This window comes from Podarcis pityusensis (assembly GCF_964106645.2).
Source record: "Podarcis pityusensis genome assembly, chromosome: 10".
Classification (NCBI taxonomy): Eukaryota; Metazoa; Chordata; class Lepidosauria; order Squamata; family Lacertidae; genus Podarcis; species Podarcis pityusensis.
The window spans coordinates 31,357,128-31,381,266 of NC_138035.1; the positions used below are offsets into that span (position 1 = coordinate 31,357,128).

General features: G+C 42.3%; 1 protein-coding gene across 6 annotated transcripts in view; it reads left to right on the top strand.

Annotated features, from left to right (window-relative positions):
- CACNA1I (calcium voltage-gated channel subunit alpha1 I) overlaps positions 1-24,139 on the top strand; it is a 376,571-nt gene that overhangs the window by 97,802 nt on the left and 254,630 nt on the right. For all 6 annotated transcript variants that reach the window (XM_080971347.1, XM_080971348.1, XM_080971349.1 and 3 more), the window contains one exon: positions 3,776-4,085. In XM_080971347.1, coding sequence (XP_080827473.1) covers positions 3,797-4,085 — 289 coding nt within the window. In that variant the 5' untranslated portion in view covers positions 3,776-3,796. The remainder of the gene's footprint in view (positions 1-3,775; positions 4,086-24,139) is intronic.

A 24,139-nucleotide genomic window follows, 5' to 3' on the forward strand; every position in this document is an offset into this window, starting at 1 on the left:
GCACAACAAAGGCAAGCTCATGGGCAGAAAGATCTGGGAAACACGGGGAAGATAATGTTCCGCTTTTAGAGTGGAGACAGGATTATGAGCAGATAAGCTCTGTGTTTTGGATCTTTGTCACTGATAAATCCTCTACTGTTGGCAATTGGATTTTACTGGAAATTGATGTTTTTAAATGCTTTCGCATTGCTACATAAGCCACCCCAGTGTGACACGCTGTTCTGTGCTGCCCTCTTTGTAATAACAGAATGAGGGGAGACGCATTCCATCACACAGCAGACCAGAACGCCATCGCATAAGGCGCCAGGAGGGGGCACAATGCAGTCTTCTGTCAATAATTGCACTTCCTCCTTGCGCTCTGGCATCTAAGATGTTTTTATGTGTTTCAGGAAAAAAAGCAAGTGCTGTTCCCTGCTAGGGCTCTTCAAATGAAGGGGGGGAACAACAGGGACATCATAAATGTTTATGCAGTGCCCCCTCTGCAATTGGTGCTCAGGCACATAGAAGATAATGCATTTAAATCTACATTTTTTAATAGAAAAAAACCTTTTTCAAACCAAATAAACACTAGATGGAAGGCAACACTGGATGTCCACGAAGAAGCGCAGGTGGTTTTCAGAATGGGTGTAGGGGTCAGGGTGCTTCCAGCCTGTAACTATTCTTTTTTTGAGAGGAAAGATTCCATCACATACCAGCCAGTTCATGTTGCATAATTAAAGTTGGTCTGGGACTCTTACTTACTTATCACATTTATATCTCACTTTTTTCTCCAAGGAGCTCAAGGTGGCATATATGGTTCTCCCTTCCCTCATTTAATCCCAACAACAGCCCTGTGAGGTAGCCTAGGCTGAGAGGCAGTGACTGCACTAAGGGTTTTTGCAGGCAGTTGCAACAGAGGACTTCTATACTCCTCAAGTATCCCAGAAAAACTGGGACATCTTGTTTCCCCCTGCAACAGCATAGCAGCCATCTGAGAGGCCATGATCTTGCATGATTTTGTGCTGATATCTCTCCTTGAAAAAAATGCAGGGTGATCTCACATGGTGCCCCCAAAAGCACATTTTGGGGCACCGTGAGAGCACGCTTCTCCCAAGCGCATATTTTGGACTCTGTAATACTCCACATGAGTCATGTGACCCGCATGAGAACAGATGGGAAGACGCATGTCCTGGTTTTGGGACTCAACCTCTTGGAGAGTATGGACTTAATGGGCACCAGCCTGCTCTCACATCCATGAGCTTTTGCGTAATTGTGTCTCCCCTGGGAGCCTAGAAGTTCTCTTCAAGTAAACCCAGTTGAAATGCTGACCTTCCCTCCTTTTTTTGTGTTCTGTTACATGAAGTACATGTGCCTGCTTTTCTAATTCAGCCAATAGTCATTATGTGTTTCTGAATGACTTAAGCAGCTGTTTGGTAGGGCACTGTGCCAGAACCAGCAGTGCTTCAGGGCTGCTGCGGTGAAGCCTTATGTCCTATGCTTCTCAGTAACCTTTTCTCACCTTTTGATTAATCTTCCTAAAAAGCCACAGTATTCCATAGCTGTTCACTTTGTGGAGCAGAGCCTCGCTTCAAGTGAGAACTGGAGCTGCGCAACACCATCCCCTCCCACCGGCACCTATTTAATAGCTGCCACATTAATTTTTTCTGATTATTTTTTGTTTGTTTCCAGAGTGCGCTGCTGTGTACCTGGTACCACAGCTTACCTTTCAGATTCAGCAGGTTGCTATTTCATTTCTGGACCCAGTTAAAGGTGCTCACACTAGTGCTGAGTGTCCTCAATGACTTAGGTGCCAGATATCTGAAAGACTGCCTCTATCCCTGCTGACCTTCTGGGGACACCCTTGCAAGTTCAGAAGTACAGGGAATCATGACCCAGGAGAGGGCTTTCTCTGTGGCAGCCCCTAAATTGTGGAACTCCTGCCCCACAAATGGGCTTCTGACATCTTCATTGTACACCTTTCATTTGAATTTCACATTGTACACCTTTTGTTGAATTTACACTGGTGTGTTCCATTTCTAATGGTACATAATGGGGAAAGGCAGGTTTGATGGCCATGTCCCAACCACCTGGCTATCTGGCCACAACAGAGTGTATCCCTTTGCTTCTGCCACTCTTCCCCCATTTGCGGTATCCCCATGTAAACATTACATATAAATGCAGTGTCCCAAACCTGCTGAAACCAAAAATATTCTCTTCAGAACAAAATTGGATAAATATGATCCTTTAGCCCTGGTCTGAACCATCCCTAATTTACCAGGCTTCTTTGGTCTCAAGTAGGCTTTTTGTTCCTTGTTCCTTCTTCCCAAACTTAATCTGCTTGTCTCTTGTCTGTCTGTCTATCTGTATTCATGGCATTGCCTGTCAATCATATGCTCCTCCACTTGGGACATTTGCTCAAGGAAATTTAGAGCTTTCACATTTCCTGCGCTCAGATGAGGGATGTGCTATCCTGCACATCGGCAATGGCAGATGCCTCAACCCTGTTGTTTAATGAATCATAGAATTGTAGAATTGGAGAGTTGGAAAGGAGCATGAGGGTCATCTAGTCCAACCCCCTACAATGTGGGAATCTTTCACCCATTGTGGGGCTCAAACCCACAACTCTGAGAACAAGAATCTCATGCTCTGAGCTATTGGAGACCTGGCAGATTTGTCAAGGCTCAAAGTTAACCCGATACTCCCCATAGACAACAAAGCTATGTATCCCTTTGCCATGAAGACATACAAGTACATCATATACACAAGCAGTCCAGGACTATGAATTCATTCCTTCAAAAGGGGGAAGGAAATTTTCAGCTGAATTTTAAGTCCCAGGGAAAAATAGTATTTGAGAGTGAGATGTTATATGATAATGAAAACCATACAAGTTTTATACTTTTTCTAAATGTACTCTCTGAGTTTCAAGGCATCATGCTGAACATTGATGCAGGATTCAAGCTAGAACCCTGAAGGGCCTTGAAAAGACAGAAAATGGTTTGTATGCAGTGTTGTGTTCATGGAATATGTACGACCAGTCAAGTGGCTCACACTGTATAATGGATTAGAGAGTGATGTGGTTTGATTAAGTAGCAGGAAAGATGACTTTGGCAACAAGTTTCTAAATGGATTTTAGTGGATGAAGAGGGAATAGATGGGGTGAGACTCTCATTTTTAAAGGACGCAACCAAAGTGGGACGTTGAATATGTGAGCTGAGTGGATTTTGCATAAAGTGTCCAGGCAGCATGTGGTGAAACAGTTGGGTGATTGCATCACTACCCGCATAGATCATGGCACGATTCATGTTAATCGTTCCAATACTCGACCAACTATAGGCAACTTTGCAGGGGCCTGTTACATGTGGGCTGAGTTGCCAACCAAATTTGGCATGGATCCTGTCAACCCACATCCTCAATATGCCAAGTTTTGTTGGGTATAATTAGCCGTAGATGGAGGTCTACCATGAAGTTTCCTGGCCTCGTCAGCAGTGTGTAACACACACACACACACACACTGACAGATTGCGCTGCTTCTGCCAGTGGGGTCTGTATCGAGGGCTAAAATATTATTGCCTTTTCATCATGAATGTGTTTATTGAGCCAGAGTGAGGAGGAGTTATGAAAACTCCTCAGTATGGCCTGGAATGAGAAGGACATTAGTAACTAAGTAAGCAAGCAAGCAAGCAAGCAAGCAAGTTCATCTAACATTTTGGATTGGTCCTATCAAAGCAAAGGACAGTTGCGCTGTGCATTTGGTGGTGGACTGTTCGTCAACTGTGTCACTTCTGTCTCTTTCCAGGGATTCTCATTTCATGCCAACATGGCCGAACATGGCTCCCACCCCTCCTCTACCTGGCAGTCGGGGAACCCACCCATTCGCAATCCCACTCTGTGCTCTCTGGAACATGTGGATCCGGGAATGAGTGAGCAACCAACCCTGCTGGAGCAACCACCACCATCCCCAGACCTGGGTGACGAAGATGATGATGGTGACATGGAGCCTCCGCCGGACCCAGATGTGCCCTATCCAGATTTGGCCCCCGTGGTTTTCTTCTGCCTGAAACAGACCACCAGCCCTCGCAGTTGGTGCATCAAGATGGTGTGCAATCCATATCCTTTCAAAACCACAAGCTGCCCTTTCTAGCCTTTCTCCTTCCTCTCTGCCCTCCCTTTGTTCTCCTGCCCTTGCAGAGCACCTGACAGGTAAGAGACGACATTTCTTACATATTTAATGCGTCACTTTGTTCCCTGCTTGCATTTAAACAGTGCCTTGGCTGCTGCAATATGCAAGCAAAAAGGAGCTGCTTGCGAAATGGGAGACTTCAGAGGGAGCGACTGTCAGTTAGAATCAGAAGAACAGAGATGAGGGGCAGGGAGAAGAGAGGGGACAAACATTTTAAAATGTATTCCCCCCCCTTCATCTCTTTACTTTTCCTGCGCTGCCAAAGGCGTACGGTATGACTCTTTGAAAGCTTCAGAGCATAGGTTATAGCAGTGCTAACTTGTTTCTAGGAGAACTTGATGTGGTGGCATGCATTAATTTTGTAGTCTTCTCTGATATACAGTAAGCTATCTGGTAGCTATAAACATGGCCACTCCAAGGCTTATTTCTGTCCTGAGGCAAAGGACAAGATCCCCTCCCCATTCTGTGCACAAACACTTGCAAGGGATCTAGCAGTCTGATCTTTTTTCAGCACTGGTGAAGGGACAGCGTCCTTCACTGCATCTGGAAGGCAGTAGGGCAGCTTAGAAGGCGCAAGGTAACCTGTGTGGCACACACAACCCTGCCTATTCTCCACCCGTCATCATCTGCCTCCTCAGGCAACCACCTTGCTTAACCTAATGGTAGGGCCAGCCCTGGTAATAGGATTGATTGATTGATTATTAAATTTTGCAACAGGTTGCAGTTGTAGTCCATAACTGCTTGACAGCTGGAATTATTATGGATGGTCCAGAAATTTTAGGGCTAACACTGATCATTAACTGAAATGGGGTTTATGGAGAGGATCTTGTCTGGCCACATTATTCCACGTGCCAGCAAGAAGATACTGGATTGGGTGAAACAGGAGTCTGAGGGCCAGCCCAATGCAATTTTCTGCCTGCAACAATAGCCAAGATGCACCTGTTCCTCTTTCCAGGATGGGCAGTTTAATCTTAATTCAATACAACTGACAAAACAGTTTATTCTCCTGCATCTGAGGACAACAGGCCAGATTAGTGGGTACAGAGCAGGCTGTATGGGGCACACACACAGTTCTGTCCAACTCCTTGTATCTGTTGCCTTCCCTTCCCGCTGCTCACCCCAGAACCGCCACCTGAAGCAGTTGCTTCACTTTGCCTAATGGTAGAGTTGGCCTGATGAGTCTGTCTGACGTACTACAGAAATTCTTGCCTTTGTATATTTACTGAATTCACTAACTGCTTAGTTTATTGCCATAGAAGTATTCGATCTATGTCCTCCCTCAAAACACATTACATGCTTGCCCCTGGGAAACCACTCCAACTTTTTAAAATCCTGGGCTAAACACATCCTGGAGGCAGGGCTTTGGGCAAGAATAGTAGTGTGGATAATTCATCACAACCCACCAAGTATTGCTCCCATGAAGAGCCTTTTGTTTTGCAGCAACACCTTATGGATTGTGACCATGATCAGCTGCTCCTTTTATCATGCATTTCCCTACTGAATCATAGAGATTAGCTCTGAAGCTGCTGTAAGTCTATTCAGCCTCAGTCTTTGCCTCGGGACTATAACAATAACATCTTTTGGAGACTCCCAAGTTCATTCCATTCTCCCTATACCTGTAAATCTAAACAGTGCTTCCATGGACTTGTGGTCTGCCTGTCATGTGTCTCACTATTATCCTGTTGGCAGCTAAGGTGGTGGGATTTTGTAGTTATTGAAATGATTCCTGGGGTGCAGTGATCAGAGACTATCAGCTGATTGCAGCAGCGACAGCTGTCTGCAGCTAACTTTCATGAACTCCCTGAGAAGGCTATGTTGTGGAGGAGCAGTTCATTTCCCTTGGCTGTTTTTGTAGACATAGCATATAACAAGAAAGCATCCATCTTCCACATGTCCTCTTTGCAGCCACATTTAATGGGTGTCGCACTTGTGCCAGCCAGAAGTCTCTGGAGAGCTGAAAACTCTATAGGAGTCGTGGCCTCTCCCTGACTTTTCAGCACGAGCTCGCTTGCAACAGCTGACTGGATGGGAGGGGAACCCCACTTCATCTTCTTCTGAGAGGCAAAGGTATTTGTCGGGGGATAATCTGAACGTTGATTACAAGTCAGTGACACTGGGCTTATTTACAAAGTGTTTGCATTAGGATTAAAGGATTTTGATGAAGCTTCTGTCTTTTGAACCAGTCTTCAGAAGACTCGTGTATTACCATAACCTCCCTAAAAGTGACTGCTTGAAATACTGAAGTAAGAGAACTTATTTAAGAAACCCCAAAGGCCACTCATTGTAAGAAGTAAAGGGATGCATTGATCCATCTGTGGCAACTTCACTAGCATAGCGGCCATTCTGCTAGTGGGAGCCCCGTTCTTAGGGTAGTACAATTGCCAGCTTGGGTTGTTAGAAGAGTTGCAAGTCATTAGTCTATTGTATGCTGTGTTGTACTGTTATACTGCTTCTGTTGCGGCTTGAGCAACGCCTCAAACTCTCCTGCTTCTAGCACTAATGTTAGATTGCATCCAACTCAGTAATACATATTTCGTTTCTTACTGTGTTAACATGCCAGTACCATCAAAATAGCCTACAAATATGAAGAAGTGTGCCTTTAATACACCCACCCACTAATTCAAATTAATCTTCATTAGTTGAAATCAGCACACAATAAACTTGAACTCTAAATCTACCAATTCAAGCCAGTAGTCTTAGGGCACAATCCATCCTTATGCATCACCCACTCATGGCTGGATCACCAGACAATGGGCTCAACAGACAAATGATTGATGGGTCATGGACCCCAATATGGACTACTGTCTTCTGTGGGCTTATTTGCAAGGCTTAGTTTCGGTACAAACCAAAAATTGAATGTAGTTCTGGTGGTGGGGAATAGGGAGCCAGGTTTTGAGATTGAGTTCACAGTCAATATTTGGGCTCTGACACAGATTCTCACAGGAAAAGGTAGATTATGGATTGCAACAGTTTAAGAGGGAAGCTCAGGAAGGTTTAGCATTGTGTTTTGTATGCTTGTTTGAATTTAGGGACCAGTGAAGGACCATTAGGGAAAATGGGGCACCATGACAACCCCTACCTGACTGCCATCTTACTTACAACCAATAAGGAGGCGGCTCTGCCTGTCATTGACTTTGGCTTCCTGCTTTCTGCCCCACCAGTCCCAGTGGACACTGGGTACCAGGTACCAGTGGTAAAGACACTGAAACTGTAGAGTGAGGAGAGTCTGCATTAATGTACACATATTTACTAATCTGTTTCTCACCCTAGTAGACTGCTTTGTGGTTGAGTGTGGTTGAGTCCAAGACAGATAATGGACTGTACAGCAGTGGTAGGTGGAGCCAAGAGGGTGTGGGAAGACTGACAGCTTTCTTGGTCTTGTTGCTGATGTCCTCAGACTCCAAGAGCAGCACAAACCGTTTGGCCATGTGAGAAAGGATGGGTAACTTTGCTAGTATTTGAAAGGGCCCAGTTTCTTTATGGGGGTTTTCAGTCTAACTGTATTTATTTTATAAATTCCAAAACAGAACCAATTCAAACAATCCCACTGCTGTTTCCTAGCTTCCATTATTTAACGCTGAAGACCATAACAGTGGTATGAAATTCAGGATTCACATGTCTCCCTACTGGCCATGTGTAGATGTAGCCCTTTGGGTATTGAATCTCTCATGCAAATCTGGCATAGATAAACTAGTTCATTTGTTGCCGTGGACCTCTTTGCACAAATGGGTTGCAATGCACTACCTGTTCATTATACAAACAATGTAATGACATATGACCCAACAATTTTCACCTATATCAGACACCTCTTAGCTGACAAAGAGCCCGAAATTAACAGGTCCGTGGCAAAGTACTGTTACATTGCAACAAGAATAAGACAAGCAATGATGTCTACAAAGGAGTTCAAACTATAAACATCGAAGGAACGATAATAAACAGTAGCGACTCCTGAACTGAATTTTAAAAACTTAAAACTCGAAACCTGGTCATAAATATAAGCACCAATTCTGTGAATTGGCCATATTTTTACTGTTACTTGTAGCACAATACTACTCTTAATGTCATATTTTATAAATTGCTTCCTGGTCATTGACCGTATTAAAGATATTTGAATTTGACCCAACAATTTTACCAAATTCTGACTTGAGAACCACCCACTCTCAAGACCTCAGTTTGTCAGGATTCAGCCTCACTGTAGTGGCCTTCATCCAGTCCATTCCTGTTTCCAAGAATCACCTTATCTGACTCAGATAATGATGAGAAATATTGCTGGGCATCATTAACATTAAGGAGAGGGAAAGCGTCTGTTTTTTAGTCTACTTTCACTGCTCAGAATTTTAACAAAGGATCTAGACAAGCTAGCGTCACTATGGTTTTCTCAATTTTTCATTTGCATTTAGTAATGCAAGTTTGAAAGGGCTGAATCACAGTTACTGTGCAGATATTTATTAGCAGAAAAAATTATTAGCAGATGTCTGTTTCTGTTAGATCGTTTTTTAAAACAATCCTGAAATTTCAGTTCTGAAGGCATTGTGTTTTTCAGAGCCCAGATTATTTGTGAAAGATCAAAATTTAGATTGGAAATGAGAAAATGAAAAGCATTTCTTTACAGTTTTATCAAAGCTTGGAGAGATAAAGAAAATGTGTTAGTCTTTAAAGTACTGCAAGACGCTTCCTTGATTATGCTACAGCAGATGAACACACCTGCCCCTTTGGAAAGAGATAAAGAGGTTGAGGTAGTAAATTGTTTCTCTATTAAAGGGGAATGCGATGTAACTGCCTGTAACTGTCAATGAATCTCTCTTCTGAGAATCTTCATTTTCTTGCTGCTGTTGCTGCTGCTCCACTTCACTTGATAACCATTGGATGATCTGCTGTGAGGTCACAGCGGGCCTCTGTTGACTTGCTGGTCTAGATGCAAGCCCACATCTGCAAACTGCTTGGGGGAGATAGTGGCTTTTGCAAATTTTGCAATCCAAATTTGGAAGCCAATTAGCAACATAGTTCAGTGATGAAGCCAATGCTTTGCACACAGAAGTCCCAGGTTCAGTTTTGGGCAACTCTCCAGTTATAAAGACATGGTGAGTTGAGAAATCTTTTTGCCTGAGGCCCTGGGCACCAGCTACTTGTCAGTGTAGACAATACTGGGCTAGAAAGGCCAATTGTCTAAGCACGTATAAATTATCCCCCTCTGTTCTAAACTACTTCATCAAGAGCAGAGGTAGCCAATGTGATTCCCTCCAGATATTGTAGACCTACGACTCCCATCACACCTGGTCATTGGCCAAGTTGGCCATGTTGGCTGCGGCTGATGGGAGTTGGAGCCAAGCAACATCTGGAGGGGGCACCAGGTTGGTCTTCTCTGATCTAAGGCAATGTGCTACAGGCTTTCTAGTTGCATGCATACTTGCTGAGTGGTTTTGTATTGTTACATAGAAGCTTTTACCCACAAGGATCTTGATGTCCTTTATAAACTCTAGTTTAAATTCCCAATCAGAATGGCACAGTCTGCTTTCATATAATCACCATTACTTTGTGGAGATGCCATGGCCAATTGCCTTGTACAGCCCCAGTGCCATCCCATTATACCCATGGAAATTAGGACCAGAAATAAGAAGTGAGCAACCATGCAGTGTTTGTCGAGCATGTAAAAGGATAGCAGGACTGTGGTTATACTGCATAAGCATCTCAACTGACATACGGAATTTGCTGACCCCGGATCAGAGTCTGGAAACATCTGTAAGGGGACTTGTTCAGTAACACAGAGTCTGCACCGACCTCGGCGGGACACTGCATGGATCCAAATGTGGATTTTTTGAGTTACACCTTTACTTTGCCGTTTTAAAGTTCTGTGCAAATGGAATCTCTTTAACAGGCCTATAAACCCGCATTCTCCCTCCTTCCCCAATGGGAGGTCAATATTTTAGATGGGAGCATGAAAGCAAGAATGAGCATGCCATTAAAAAAGATCAATATAAGAAACAGGGAAATAACAAGGCATATTATGCAGTTCACTGGCTCAGTTGCTTGGCTTTTGTTGCATCCTGGACGCATCCTTCTTTGCTCATAGAGGAGATGGCTGCTCCTTCTGCAGCTGTTGTCACTGATAAATCGTCATTTAATTCCATGAGTCTTGAACACGGCATTCATGGTCCAGGAAAGCAAAATAGCATGTTACATACTTGAAATAAAGAGCTGGGCTGTAACCAGTCACACAATTTCAGCTTTGCATCGGGTGAACATGAGCTCTCTCTTTTTTGCCAATGTTTGACATACCTCTTGAAATGGTTTACTTTAATTTTTGAAGGCTTAGGTACAAAGTCAAATGATTGTTTCTGAGTGTGTTTCCTTGGAGTTTGCCTGGGAGCTTTAATTCTCTGGTTTCCATAAAACAGTCTCAAAAGTTAGTGTGTGTGTGTGTGTGTGTGTGTGTGTGTGTGTATTTGCATAAGTTGCCCATGTTTTCAACAAAAAAGTTCTATCTTGTTGAAAAGGCGGCTTTCCGAGTCATAACTGAGTGCCCCTCCTGATGTACTTTGATTGTGCATTCCTGGTGATTTGTGCTCATGACTGTATTGGGGTGATTATATGTGATAGCCTGTTTTCAATACAGCTTGCACCTGCAAAAAAATTGGAGAGGCCATTCGGCTTCATTTTCTGTCAGCCTATATCCTGTAATTTCCTGCTGAAGTCCTGTAATTTTTTTATACCGCAAATGTTCTGGGGTTGTTGTTGTTGTTGTTGTTGCTGCTGCTGCTTTTAGCCTACTTTTATTGTACACTAGCACAAGAGTGCCCCTCCAGATGGCAGTAATGTGATAACATTGGGGAAGCTTCACAGGAAAAGTAACAAAGTGAAATGAAGTGTGGACGGTCCAGTCTCAATCCCCCACTAATGCACTAATATCGTGTCAATTGCATGTTAAAGAACACACCTGCAGAAAACTACAGGGCAGCAGTCCAAAGGGGCTTTGAATGAAATGACAAAACACACACACACACACACACACACACACACACCCTGGATCTTGTTGCATCACCTGTAAATAGTTGCTGTGCTGGTGTAAGCTCTGGACAAGTCTTCCAGTGCACTAGCCTGCAAAACAGTGTTTCCAGTCTGTGAACATTAAGAATTAATGGTGACATTTCTCCTTGGAACAGGTGGTTATTCCAATTGCCTTGTAAAATTTCACTTTCAGTTCCCTTCTTCTGTCTGCATAAAATTCCCACCAGAGTTTTCAGTGAAATCCCAGCCCCCATACATTGGGGTATAAATGATTTTTTTTATTTTTATTATTTTTGTTTAGACTCTATCACAGCAATAGTCTTTACCAGAGGTGGTAGCTGCAAATCATCTGCAATGCAAATAAAGCTGTTTCTCCAACAGTATATTTTAGAAACTGAACCCCTTGGTTTACACTTGCAGAAGGGTCACACAGTCTTAACTAAGAAGCCTTATATGGGGGGGAAGAAAGTTGTCTTTGTAGAAAGCCTGTTAAACGCCCTACAAGAGAAGACATCTTGGCAATACAAAATAGTATTTTTTGACACACAGAAGCTGGAGATATTTCTGCTGCACTTTGGAATATGCTAAAATGTGGATTTTGCAGCCATTTTGTTCCATTGAAAGGCAAAGACGCAAGCATTACATGAAAGCACATCCTGCAGTGCTCACAGGATGTGGTCTGAGTGACTCCGGAGAGGAAAATGAATGTTGCATTTTTGTGTTTGAGTTCATGTACAGGACAGTTTACAGCAGGAGATTTTAACAAAATGTCTGCAACTAAGAGGGCAAGCTGAAATCCTGTGATAGCACACAAGAGAGTGAGGCCCCACATATTTGAAGGGAGTTATCATGCTTGTTCGCTGCAAGATATTTTATGTGGAGTGTGTGTATATATATATCTGTGTGAGAAGCTAGACATATTAGTGTTGCTGTATTCCCAGGGAAGGGATTCTGAAGCATGGTGATTATACCATCTTGCTTTCAGATCTTCAGCTTGCTATTTTGTGAGCTCACCAGTAACATAGTTTTAGAATTTGTAGATTGTTGCTGTGGAAACAAATGGTAAACACTGATCCCCACCCCCCAAGAACCTCAACTTTTGATGTTGAAGCTGGAGTGGAAGAAGCAAATTGTTTGCCTTGGTGCCAATAAGCTCTCCAGGCACAGCAGTTACTTGAGTGAATTAAATTTCTTTGCTCTCCTGATGGATGACAATGGGTCTGTTCTAATGGGAAGACAGTGGTGGCTACTTAGAGATTCTGCCTTTACTATGATCCAGAGCAGCAGGTTCCTGTAAGGTTCCAGAAGTGTCTCTTATTTGTTCATTTTTGCCATTTTGCTGATCTCTATTTTTTGTTCATGTTGTGGTAGCTCATCTGCCACACTGGGACAAGGAACATTCAAAGTACGCAGAGGATAAGCAACTATTTTAACTCATACTACAGACATGTAAGCAGCAGGGGCTTCCCTCAGTGGTTACACCCACATTGTGAATTTAAAGCACATGGCTTCCCCCAAAGAATTCTGGGAACCATAGTTTACCTTCCACAGAACTACAATTCCTAGTACCATTAACAAACTGTAGTTCCCAGTATCCTTTCGGGGAAGCCATGTGCTTCAAATGTATGGTGTGTATGGGGCTAATATATCATTGAAGTCTTTTTTTTTTTAATATACCTTTTCTCCAGCAGCTATGTTATATCTCACTAAGGGATGTGAAGAATTTTACTACACATTTGCCATCAATAGGAAATCTGGTTGGCACCTGCTCCATCATCCTAGGCCCTTTACCCTCTTTGACTTATTTTAATAAATATTATTATTATTATTAACATCGCCCATCTGGCTGGGTTTCCCCAGCTACTCTGGGCGGCTTCTAACAAGATATTAAAATACAATAGTCTGTCAAACATTAAAAGCTTCCCTAAACAGGGCTGCCTTCAGATGTCTTCTAAACGTCTGGTAGTTGTTTTTCTCTTTGACATCTGGTGGGAGGGCGTTCCACAGGGCAGGCGCCACTACCGAGAAAGCCCTCTGCCTGGTTCCCTGTAACTTGGCTGTAGTTACATGTATCCCATGTGAGCTCATAGGTTGCCTGTATGTAATACCTTACTTGATTTTACTTTTGTGTCTATAATTTTTTACAATACATTTTATATATTAACTTAAGGATCTAGCATAATTCAGTACTGTATATTTTTTAAAAGTTACTAAACTTTGGGTTTCAGTCTGTACTCTGTGCGATGGGAAATGGCACCCGTGTTTTCCAAAGGGCCTCTGGTTCTTGGGAGTTTGGCAGTCCAGGAGTTTGTCATAATGCAGAGGCTTGTGTGAAGACAGAGCTTGTACCACTAACTGGGGCAAATGGGGCTCCTTGGATATAGGAAGCAATTTCATTTTTCTTCCATAGCCTGCCATTGGGAATGCTTGGCCTGCAGTTGTGAGACTAGATCACATATGCTGTGTAATCACTAGCACCACCAGGGAAAAGCCTGGCTTTTGGCAGTGACATCCTTCTGTTGATGTCTTACTGCATAAGGACAAGGAGCATAAGAGGGAGCATTGGAGTCAGCTTCTGTTCCAGCCTAAGGCCCAAGTGGAGTGAAGCTCAGTTCAGGACCCTGGTCAGCTACCTGTGGAGCTGTGTAGAGTTGCTCCAGATCTGAAACCAAACGAGGTCTTTAAAAATAGTTCCTCCGTCAGGTTTATGCTTCTACAGAATCACAGAGTTGGAAGGGACCATGGGGGGGGGGGTCATCTTGTTCAACCCCCTACAATGCAGGAATCTTTTGCCCAACATGGGGCTCAAACCCAGAGCCCTGAGATTAAGAGTCTAATGCTCTACAGACTGAGCTATCCTAGCTTTGAGGAAATTGGAGCTTAAAGGAGCTGCACTCTATTCAATGACAGCTGGATCTAGCAGTATGCTCCCATACCACTCTGCTCCTGAAGACGATAGGGTAAGCAAGAGGTACCCCACCCTGCACAGATGAGGGTTCTGAAGAGGAGTCCATGGAGAAAGGACCATGGCAGCTTCCTCAGGCCTTGTGGCTGAAGGCATCTCTGACTACCAAGTTCCCCTAGTGCTGATGGGACTATTTCTGGGAATGGTTTCTGCACCCAAGTCTTCGCCAAGACCTCTGGGTCTTCAGACCCCTTCTTCTCAGGAAACGAAACTGAAAGGGGGAAGATGGGGTAAGCAGATCAGTACAAGGAAGTTGGGGCCTGAATGGGAGAGTTTTTATGCAGGGCTCCTGGCCTACTGGAAGACAGAGCCAGCAACAATGATGTTTTTCATTCTAAACTGGAAAAAAGATATAAATTCAGGTCTTGGAGTATCTGTGATTGGTCTTGGGAGGGATAAAAGGGGAGGGTGAATGTCAAATGTCTCAACTGGAGCAAATTAGCATTAGCTTTGGTGAATTCAGTAGAATTGCCTGCTTACTAAGTTTTGCACTGAGTATAGCCTCTGTGCTTCAGGCCATCTGTGGAGAACAGAGTCTGTTCTGTGTCATATACTGTGCAGTATAAGCCAGTGGATAGATTGGTGGTAATGTCAGTTCAAAGAACAAATGTAAAGGTGATTTTTTGTGGATGGATGGAGGAAATGTATAGTAAAGTCCCCCAGGGATAAGAAGAAGATGACTGACTTCTTCCTGTCTGGAAGGGTAGTGAGAGTTTAGAAGTAGGATCCCCTCCCTATCCATTAAAAGATTAAACTCTTGTCACAAAATGAACACTAAAACCCCATCTGGAGCATATTGTGAGCACTCACTGGAACATAATTTTGCTAGAAGAGAAGAAAGACATTTGATGTGCATCAGGCAGGTTATATATGTGCGTGTATAAAAAGACACATCATTTTCTTAACCTCTTTGCAAATATTTGTTTATTCATTTATTTAAAAGTATTGATAAACTATTGAAAATATTTTGCTGGTCTCTAAGCAGTATACAATATAAAAGGAAGCAGCATTGTTAAAAAGAAATGCTACCCAAAACCAGTAAAGTAGCAGCATAAAAGCACATTAAAACAAGAATTTAGGAGAATCAAATGCATAAAACAGGGTCTGATCTTGTGGCTCAAGGAAAGCCTTATATGAGGCTAAGTTGTGTTCAAGTGAGGCAAGAGAACTCCCAGGGGCATCTAAAGATAGCTGAGCTATTTTTAAGATTTAAAATAAACTGATTTGATTTTTCCAAATGGAAGGCACAAGAACAATAGGAAGAATGTGAATTAAACAGCATGTCAATCCAATTTGCAAAGTCGCTTATTAAAGGGTTCCAAAAAGCAGACTTTTTTTCTGCCATGTTTTTCTAAATGTGTCCACGGTGATGAATGTTCATTCTGTCAAAAATGTGGGCTCTGTTGGCACTTCACTGAAAATATTCTGACACCCCTCCTGAGACCTTCTGCATTATTAGGGGCCATTTATGTGAACACCTGTAGTGATTATAGCTCCAACAGAAAGCTATGATGAGAGCAACACTGGGACAGCCATCACGAGATATGAGTGTGTCTGTGAAAAATACTCTCTCTAGAGAAAAATAAACCCCTTTCCTTTGTCTTTTCAAGATTTTCCTTATGCTGTTCGAATCCATTGTGTACAGATTCAACTGAAATACAGTTTTAAAGTGCTATAAACATTATAGGGTACTGCACAATCCTCATTGTTCTGTGAAATGCTATTTCCTTACAGGTTACAAATAATAATTCTATTTGCTCCAAAATTTATTGAGGTTTCATCTGTATTTATCACCCTGCTCCAACCACCCAGTTCCTTTAACATTTCTGATTTTTTTTTTAATGGCAGCCTGCACAGCAGGGGGCTGTGAATAAAATGGCTTGCACGGCTCCGCTGTGATTTTGATATTTGAAGATCCAGAGGGAATTGTGCTCCAGAGACTTGTTGGTGGCTTAAGGCTGCAGTCCTGTCCACTGTGTGAGCCAAGAGCAGGCTACCAGTGCAGCTTCCCATGAGGCTCCAGCTTAACTTCTCCTTTCCTGGCAATTCATATTTGCAGCTGGCACTGTGCTGCAGTGACTTCACAAGTTGTTCACTTTTCAAATGAGGTTCCACCGCTCCTCACAGGAGCCCAACTCCTGAGAGCAGCCTTGTCCGAGCCTGGACAGAGTTCATATGCTGAAGTTCATATTTCCTGGCCCCCTCTCCTGACACGCCATACACCCCATTCTTCCAAATGTGGTCTGATATATTTCTGTAACCTTTTATAATTAAAGGGCTCCTTTGGAAGGAAGGGTGGGACGTGGGTGGCACTGTGGGTTAAACCACAGAGCCTAGGACTTGCAGATCAGAAGGTTGGCGGTTTGAATCCCCTTGACGGGGTGAGCTCCTGTTGCTCGGTCCCTGCTCCTGCCAACCTAGCAGTTCAAAAGCATGTCAAAGTTCAAGTAGATAAATAGGTACCGCTCTGGCGGGAAGGTAAACGGCGTTTCCGTGCGCTGCTCTGGTTCGCCAGAAGCGGCTTAGTCATGCTGGCCACATGACCCGGAAGCTGTACGCCGGCTCCCTCGGCCAATAAAGCGAGATGAACGCCGCAACCCCAGAGTTGGCCACGACTGGACCTAATGGTTAGGGGTCCCTTTACCTTTGGAAGGAAGGGCAGGATATAGTTGTAATAAAAATAAAAAGAATCTGGTATAAGGATGATCTCTATGTCATACTCTAATAGTGCTTAAGTGTGCATAACTAGATAGCTCAGTTGATTAGAGTGTGATGCTGATAATGCCAAGGTTGCAGGTTTGATCCCTGTATGGGATAGCTGCATAATCCTCCATTGCAGGGGGTTGGACTAGATGGTCCTCAGGGTCCCTTCCAGCTCTACAATTCTATGATTCTGTTTCTCTGTTCACCTCTGCCTCCCTCTCTCCTAGTCTTTGCTTGTCTCTTCTGTATTAAATTGGAAGCCTCTTGGGAAAGGACTGGTCTTATATTCTGTAAAGAACCATGCCCCGTGATGGCACTATAAAAATATTAATTATTGAGAGTAGAGCAGCCTTTTCCAACCTGGTGCCTTCCAGATATATTGGACTACAGACCCCATCACCCAAAGCCTGTGTTGGGTGGGGCTGATGGGTACTTAGTCCACAACATCTGGAGGGCACCAGTTTAGGGAATATGTTTTGCTTCCTTTATTGGTGTGATTTTATTGGTTTCTTTTTAGTTTTAACATTTAATAACATGAGGTAGATTTGCATTTCTGTATCTCTAAACTTTATTCCCCCGCCCCCACTCATGTATGAAACTGACTGCAGGACTGTGATTCTGGGATGTAGAGAGGTGATACTTTCATTCCTTCTCTTTGTGGTGGCCTATGGCTGATACAAATAAACTTGACTTGATTAGACTTGATGGTTTCCTGAAGGGACTGACCTTCATGACCTTCACAAATTCAACTCCTTCTAGGTCAAAGCCTACCCTTTCAGTAACAGCCAGGAGATTACTCAAAGGCAGAACAAGTACAGAGCAGCACATAATGTTTTCAAATAGCAATTTCTGTTTGCTCTTCAAGTGCAGGGCTTAAAATGGAGAGAGGCTGTTACGGGAATTATTGTGTATCTACTGAGAGTTGTGTTGGAACCTCCTCAGATTTGTGAGAAATCAGGAAGTGCTTAGTGGTCTGATTATTCCTAAGAATCAATAGGATCTCCCAGTTGCTCCCAACAGGGCCCAATTCCTTCTTGTGAACTGGAAAGACATAAATAGCATCATCTACTAGATATATTATGGGTCTTGAAGAATACACATATATTGAATTTTGTACAAATTGTACATTCTCTGGCATGATGGAGATTATGCATATTGATCAGGACAGATTATGGACACATCCGTCATCATGGACGGATAATGAACACATTCTCCATAAGGCCTAGTGAATGTGCACAAAGGCCAGGTGTTGTGCACATTAACCATTCAGTTTACATTGCTTCCCCTAGCACATTAACTATTCAATTTACAATGCTTCCCCTAGCATATACATTAAGTGCCAACTTGAATGTTCCTCACAGTGGGAAGACAGAAGGACTATTGACTAGAATAGTGCTTCCACTTTAGTGGGGAACCACATTTTTGGTTTTGCTGTAGACACACTTGCAGATCCATCTTTATACACACTTGTGTATTACACAGCATCTCCAACATGAAGTGATCACATGTGACAACTCTTGAACTCCACTGAATTTCTACTTATCATTGAGGAATCACTTGGTCAGGAAATAGGATGGGTCACTTGAGGGGGAGGTATGAATAGCAGAGAGGGAATTGGTAGGTGGAAAATGGAGAAGTAGAGAAGAAGACCCCCCATCAAGAAGGGGGAAAGACAAAGGAATTTAATGAGAGGGCCAAGTTGTCCCCAAATGCTGTGGATGAAAGGTGGGTGATTATATAGATTGGAGATAAAAAGATGATGTTTGAGGAGGATGCTTTAAGTTACAGAGAATCAAGAAAAGATTTTTTATAGAGTTTCCTTCTGGCTGTGAAAAAGAACAGAGCTGATTGTAAATCCATGCTGAGAGTCCCCAGCCATGTCAACAAATCCTTTTGATTGATGTTATCAGAGGCAGCGAATAGATCTAAAAAGAATCAGCATGCACCCTTGACCTTATATGTTGCCATCATTGACCAATGGAGCCAGAAACTGAGGGAGGGGGGAATGCAATAATGTTTTGTGCCAAATGCAGTTATTCCAGAGAATTCACCTTTGTAGGAGGTAGTCAAGAAGCATGTTGTGGTTGTTGTTTTAATATATTACCCATCCTTCACACTAAAGTTTCAGGGTATGTTAAAACCATTTACAACATAACATTAAAAAAACAGTTTAAAACAGGCTTCCTCAACCTTGGCCCTCCAGATGTTTTTGGCCTACAACTCCCATGATCCCTAGCTAGCAGGACTAGTGGTCAGGGATGCTGGGAATTGTAGTCTCAAAACATCTCGAGGGCCCAGGTTGAGGAAGCCTGGTTTAAAGCAACTCACAATCTCAAATAATTTTTAGACTATTTACAGCATATACAGCTAGTGGTCTTTGAAGTGAGAAAAGGAGGCCCAAAGCAGTTTCAAAGCAAGATTAGACAGGGACTTGTAGTTAGTCAGTTTAACAAACTCTTGTACTCCTTTCCTTATCCTGGTGTTTTTTCATGGAAGCCCTTTTGGACTGTTCCAGTTGACATCTTTGCACATAGCTGATGTAGCATATTGAATTCTTCATACATCTTGGATTTTGGGGAGGGAGATAATTTTGCAGGATTTAGAGGCTGGTTACAACATCCATGCAACAGAATCATGCAGCCATGTTTTGCGTTGTTGTACTGGAGTCCCAATACAACCTACGCTCTGAGAGACTGCAAGGACTGGGTTGGATGGAACATGTACTTTCTTCACATGGTTACTTCTGCGTGCCACTCTCCCAACTGGGAACTTGACCTACAGTTCCATATCAGAACTGAGTCAGGGCCTGTTTTCACGATTGTTTCAATATGCTACAGTTGCGTGTGGGGTCGGAATGTCCCATCAACCTCCAACTGGGCTTCTGGATAAAAAGCAGTAACCTCCAAGATCCCTTAAGGTGTGCTTGTGAAGCACTGAAAGCCACGCTGAAGGAAGCCAAAGTTGGGTGTTCTCCCACCCCCACCAGCTGGGTTAGGCTACAAAGATCACGCCTTTAAAAATATTTTTTTATTATTATTGATTTTCTTTTCTCATAACAAATATCCAATATCATTACTAAACATTAATTTTTCAATTTCCACCCTCCCTGTTGACTTTCCTCGTCTTCCGTTTCTGGTTTATTACATCAAATGATATATTCTGCTGTTTGTATATAATACTATGTTATCACATTGTTATACTTGTTTTCTGTAAATAAAATTGCAAATGTTTATTCAAATCTTGCCAGTGAGTCCATTTTTTTTGTTTTATTTCTGCAGATATATTGTGAAAGGTTCCCATTCTTTTTCAAAATCACTATTGTCCTTTTCACATGGTTTGTCCGTTAACTTTGATAACTCTGCATAATTCATCAGTTTTTCTTGCCATTGTTCTTTTGATGGTACTTCTCCGGTCTTCCAGTTTTGTGCTATTAAAATTCTTGCTGCTCTTGTAGCATACAAAGATCACTTCTGGTAAGCTGGGCTGTGCACACATTCCTGCTCTCCCTCACATGGGATTGAGTGTGTGTGTTAATAATGCAATAAGGATTACTAGAAAGTTAGTGAAATGCACTTGGGAAGAGGGTTTAAATGATTCTATGAATCTCTGCAAACCTCCTGTCCCCTCTAGAGCCAAAATGAGAACCTCACTAGCGTCATTTTAGGACAGCTGTGTTTTCGTAGCCCCTAGTCTTCCTGGTTGCACTCAGAAGTATAAGTCGACGCAATAGTCAAATGCGAGAAATACATCAATCCAGGAGAAATTTCTAGAAGTCCTGGGCACAAGAGCAACAAGTTTCTGATATAAGCCTACTGAATTTAGTGTAGCTATGTCAGGAATGAATTTGCTCCCCCGTGCAAAGCAGAGGGGGAAAGTAAGCAGAGCGCACTACTCCCCTGCCCTGTAAAATATTAACCTCCTTATTTAAACAGGCTGGTAGCTCATAACAAACAGCAGCTGTTCACTGGCTGGGTTTGGAAGAGGCAAGGGGGTTCAGTATGCCAAAGCGGGAATAAATTGTTCTTTAAAAAAACACACACAACATAAAATACTTGTGTATCTGATGGGTCAGAGCTCCCACATTACCCTTAATTTTTTGCAAATGCACTTGAAAATCAGTTAACTTGTACTTTGCAAGAAAAAAATTTAACCACCACAACCCATAATTTGCCCTCTTCTCAAGAATCTATACCTGAATGGCATGGTGATGTTTCATCTGAAAATGATTTCATTATTTTTGCAAGGGAGTACTGAAGCAAGGGAGCATTGGCATCAATAATTGAAGCCAAAATGTGCATGTTAAATAAATGAACAAAGTACATCTGTTGGTGCACAAGCCCCACTTTTTAATGTTATTGTCTTTGTTCACTTGCTACTAATTTGCAAAATGAATCTGTGGGGGATGGGGAGAGGAGAGAGAGATTGCATAGCAACATGAGAGGAAGCAAGGTTGCGAGCTTACAAGAATTGTAGTTAAGGTTTTTCACAGTCACTGCCTACCTTACAACGGCACATTAATGCTGGGTATCTCTTTGCAGGGAAAAGTAAGATTACATGGATGTACTGTAATGTTTCAGAGGTGTTTGACAGTGGAAAAATTTGTTCCCTTGTACCACCTAGAGTCTCTTGTACTCTTATGCTGTAGTAATTGCCTTGCAAGGACTTTTGAAAGCTTAGCCACATTTCCATTCAAGTTTCGTTGCTGGGATTTAGATGAAGAAGCTATACAGCTCTAACAGCAGCATTTATAAGCACTGTAGGCATTTTGGGGAAAGAACAGCAAAATGTACCGACATATGCATGTATATATATGCATATGTATATGTACTGGATTTACAAATAGAAGGAGTTGTGGTGATATCATAAACTGCTTGAAGCTGAGTATATTGCCAATATTTCATAATGAAAGATCTTATTTTACCTCCTGGCAATTACATTGATTGCAGTTGTCTACACAGCAAATTGCTGTTAATGCTATTGAGGGGATAATTTTCTTCTAGTGATATCTCTCTTTTCAGGTCTCCTTGCTTGCCAGGTAGCTTTTGGTGGAGAGATGTAGTGTGCATTATCAAGTGCTCTGAAATTTGGTGCTAAAGTTCAGTTTCTGGGCTTGGAATAGTGTGGATTTGGAATTCAGGACCAAGGCCAGCAACTAAGTGAGCTTAGGTATGATTCCAGCATCAGAGAGGAGCCCTTTTAAGCACTGAACTACTGCTTATTTTGATCATGGAGAGAGAAATTCCCACAAGTGCCTATTGCTTGGCATAAAACATATAATACTAAGAAATAAAAAAGTAACCATTTGCTGCCTTTTCATGAAACCCAAAATCAACTGCCTGAGGCATTTGCTTCACTTTGTCTAATGATAGAGCTGGCCCCCATGAAATCTCCTAAGGGCAATAGAACAGCAATGCAGTCACATATACGAAATAGATAATGGCATGACTTAGATTACAATATTTAATAAGCAGGGTTCCGTTTTCAATGTTTGCAGATGTCCAGATTATATAAAATATTTTTCACACTGTTCCTATAAGCATTCAGTGAAAAGTAAGTCCTGCCAAGTAGTTTCTGGAATTGCAGCTGTAGAAAGCAACCTCTTTCTTCCTCAGCTAGGCATCTGTTGCAAGTGTCCATGGAGACAGCACTTCAGCAGCTAGCTGAACTGTGGCTTGTTAGGAAAATCTACTTCTTAATTAAGCAAAGAAGCCCTTTGATTTGGAGTAGGTCTGACCCACCAAGCCAAACACAGCTCATGATCTTTGTCAGCCTCCCTCTAGTGGTGCCCTCTGGTGCCCTCTAGACATTGTTGGATTACAACTCCTACCAATTAGGTCAGTTTTTGGACACAATGATGGGCTGGATGTGGGCCGATAAATGTGGGGTGGGGGAGATGGCCTGTCCTGGACGGAGTTGCAGGAGCAGGTCTGTAGCTTGGTGTGCTTGTGGATCCAACACTGTCCCCAGGGACTCAGGGCCTCTGAGTGCCCTTTCCCACCTATGGCTGGTTCACCAGCTACAGCCGCTTTTGGATGGAAATGACTTGGCTGCTGTACTCCATGCTCCTGATCAGTTCCAGACTGGAAGCTCTCCTTGAAGGTGTCTTGAAAGCTTCAACCAGAGCAAAATGCAGCAGCCAGATTACTGGCTGAGGTTCCTTTTAGAATATTTAGAACTGGAGTTGCTTTTAGAACTTTTAAAAGAACTTTTAGAGCTTTTAGAACATGGGTCTATGCTTTAAAACAGCTGCATTGGTTGTCAGTTTGTTTTGTTTTGTTTTTTTAAATGATTTTTATTAAGATTTCAGTAAAAGATTGAACAGAAAAACATAAAAAAGAAGTACACAAATACACAGTACATAATCCAAAAAACAAAAAAAAAACAAAAACACAGAGAACAAAAAACAAAAAAAGAAGTAGAACAGTTAAAAACAATATCACCTTTTCATTTCCGTTTTTAAATTTACTTATTTTCTGGACCTCCTCATACCTCCCTCTTTTGTATTCCAGTCCAAATTGTTTGTCCAGCAATTTCTTTTCCACTTTTTTAATCCCAATCTTTAATCTTAATGTAATATAGCATTAAAATTTTACCTCTTAAATACCAAATTTCCATTTCCTTAAATTTCTTTAATCCTAATCTTTAATCTTAATCTATCTATAACTATTAAATCCTGTACAGCTGGAAACCACTTATTTTCAATCCAACATCACTCTAGCATTCTTTAATTTTGCAGTGTTTCTGTAGATAATCTTTGAATTTCTTCCAATCTTCCTCCACCAACTCTTCTCCCTGGTCACGGATTCTGCCAGTCATTTCCGCCAGTTCCATATAGTCCATCAGTTTCATCTGCCATTCCTCCAGCGTGGGAAGTTCTTGTGTCTTCCAATACTTTGCGATGAGTATTCTTGCTGCTGTTGTTGCATACATAAAGAAAGTTCTATCCTTTTTTATCACCATTTGGCCGACCATGCCCAAGAGAAAGGCCTCTGGTTGGTTGTCAGTTTGTTTTGGATCCGATTCAAAGTGCTCACATTAGCATTATAGTATTATTAGTATTTTAATATTTTAATGTTTCAATATTTTAATGTTGTATTTTAATTTTGTTTTTAAGTTGTATTCATTCAACTTGTTTTTATTATTGCTTGTTAGCTGCCCTGAGCCCGGCCTTGGCTGGGGAGGGCGGGATATAAATAAAAATTATTATTATTGTTGTTGTTGTTATTGTTATTATTATTATTATGCCCTAAGTGACTTGGGCCTCGAATAGCTGAAAGACGGCCTCCTTCCCTACAGATCCCCTTGAG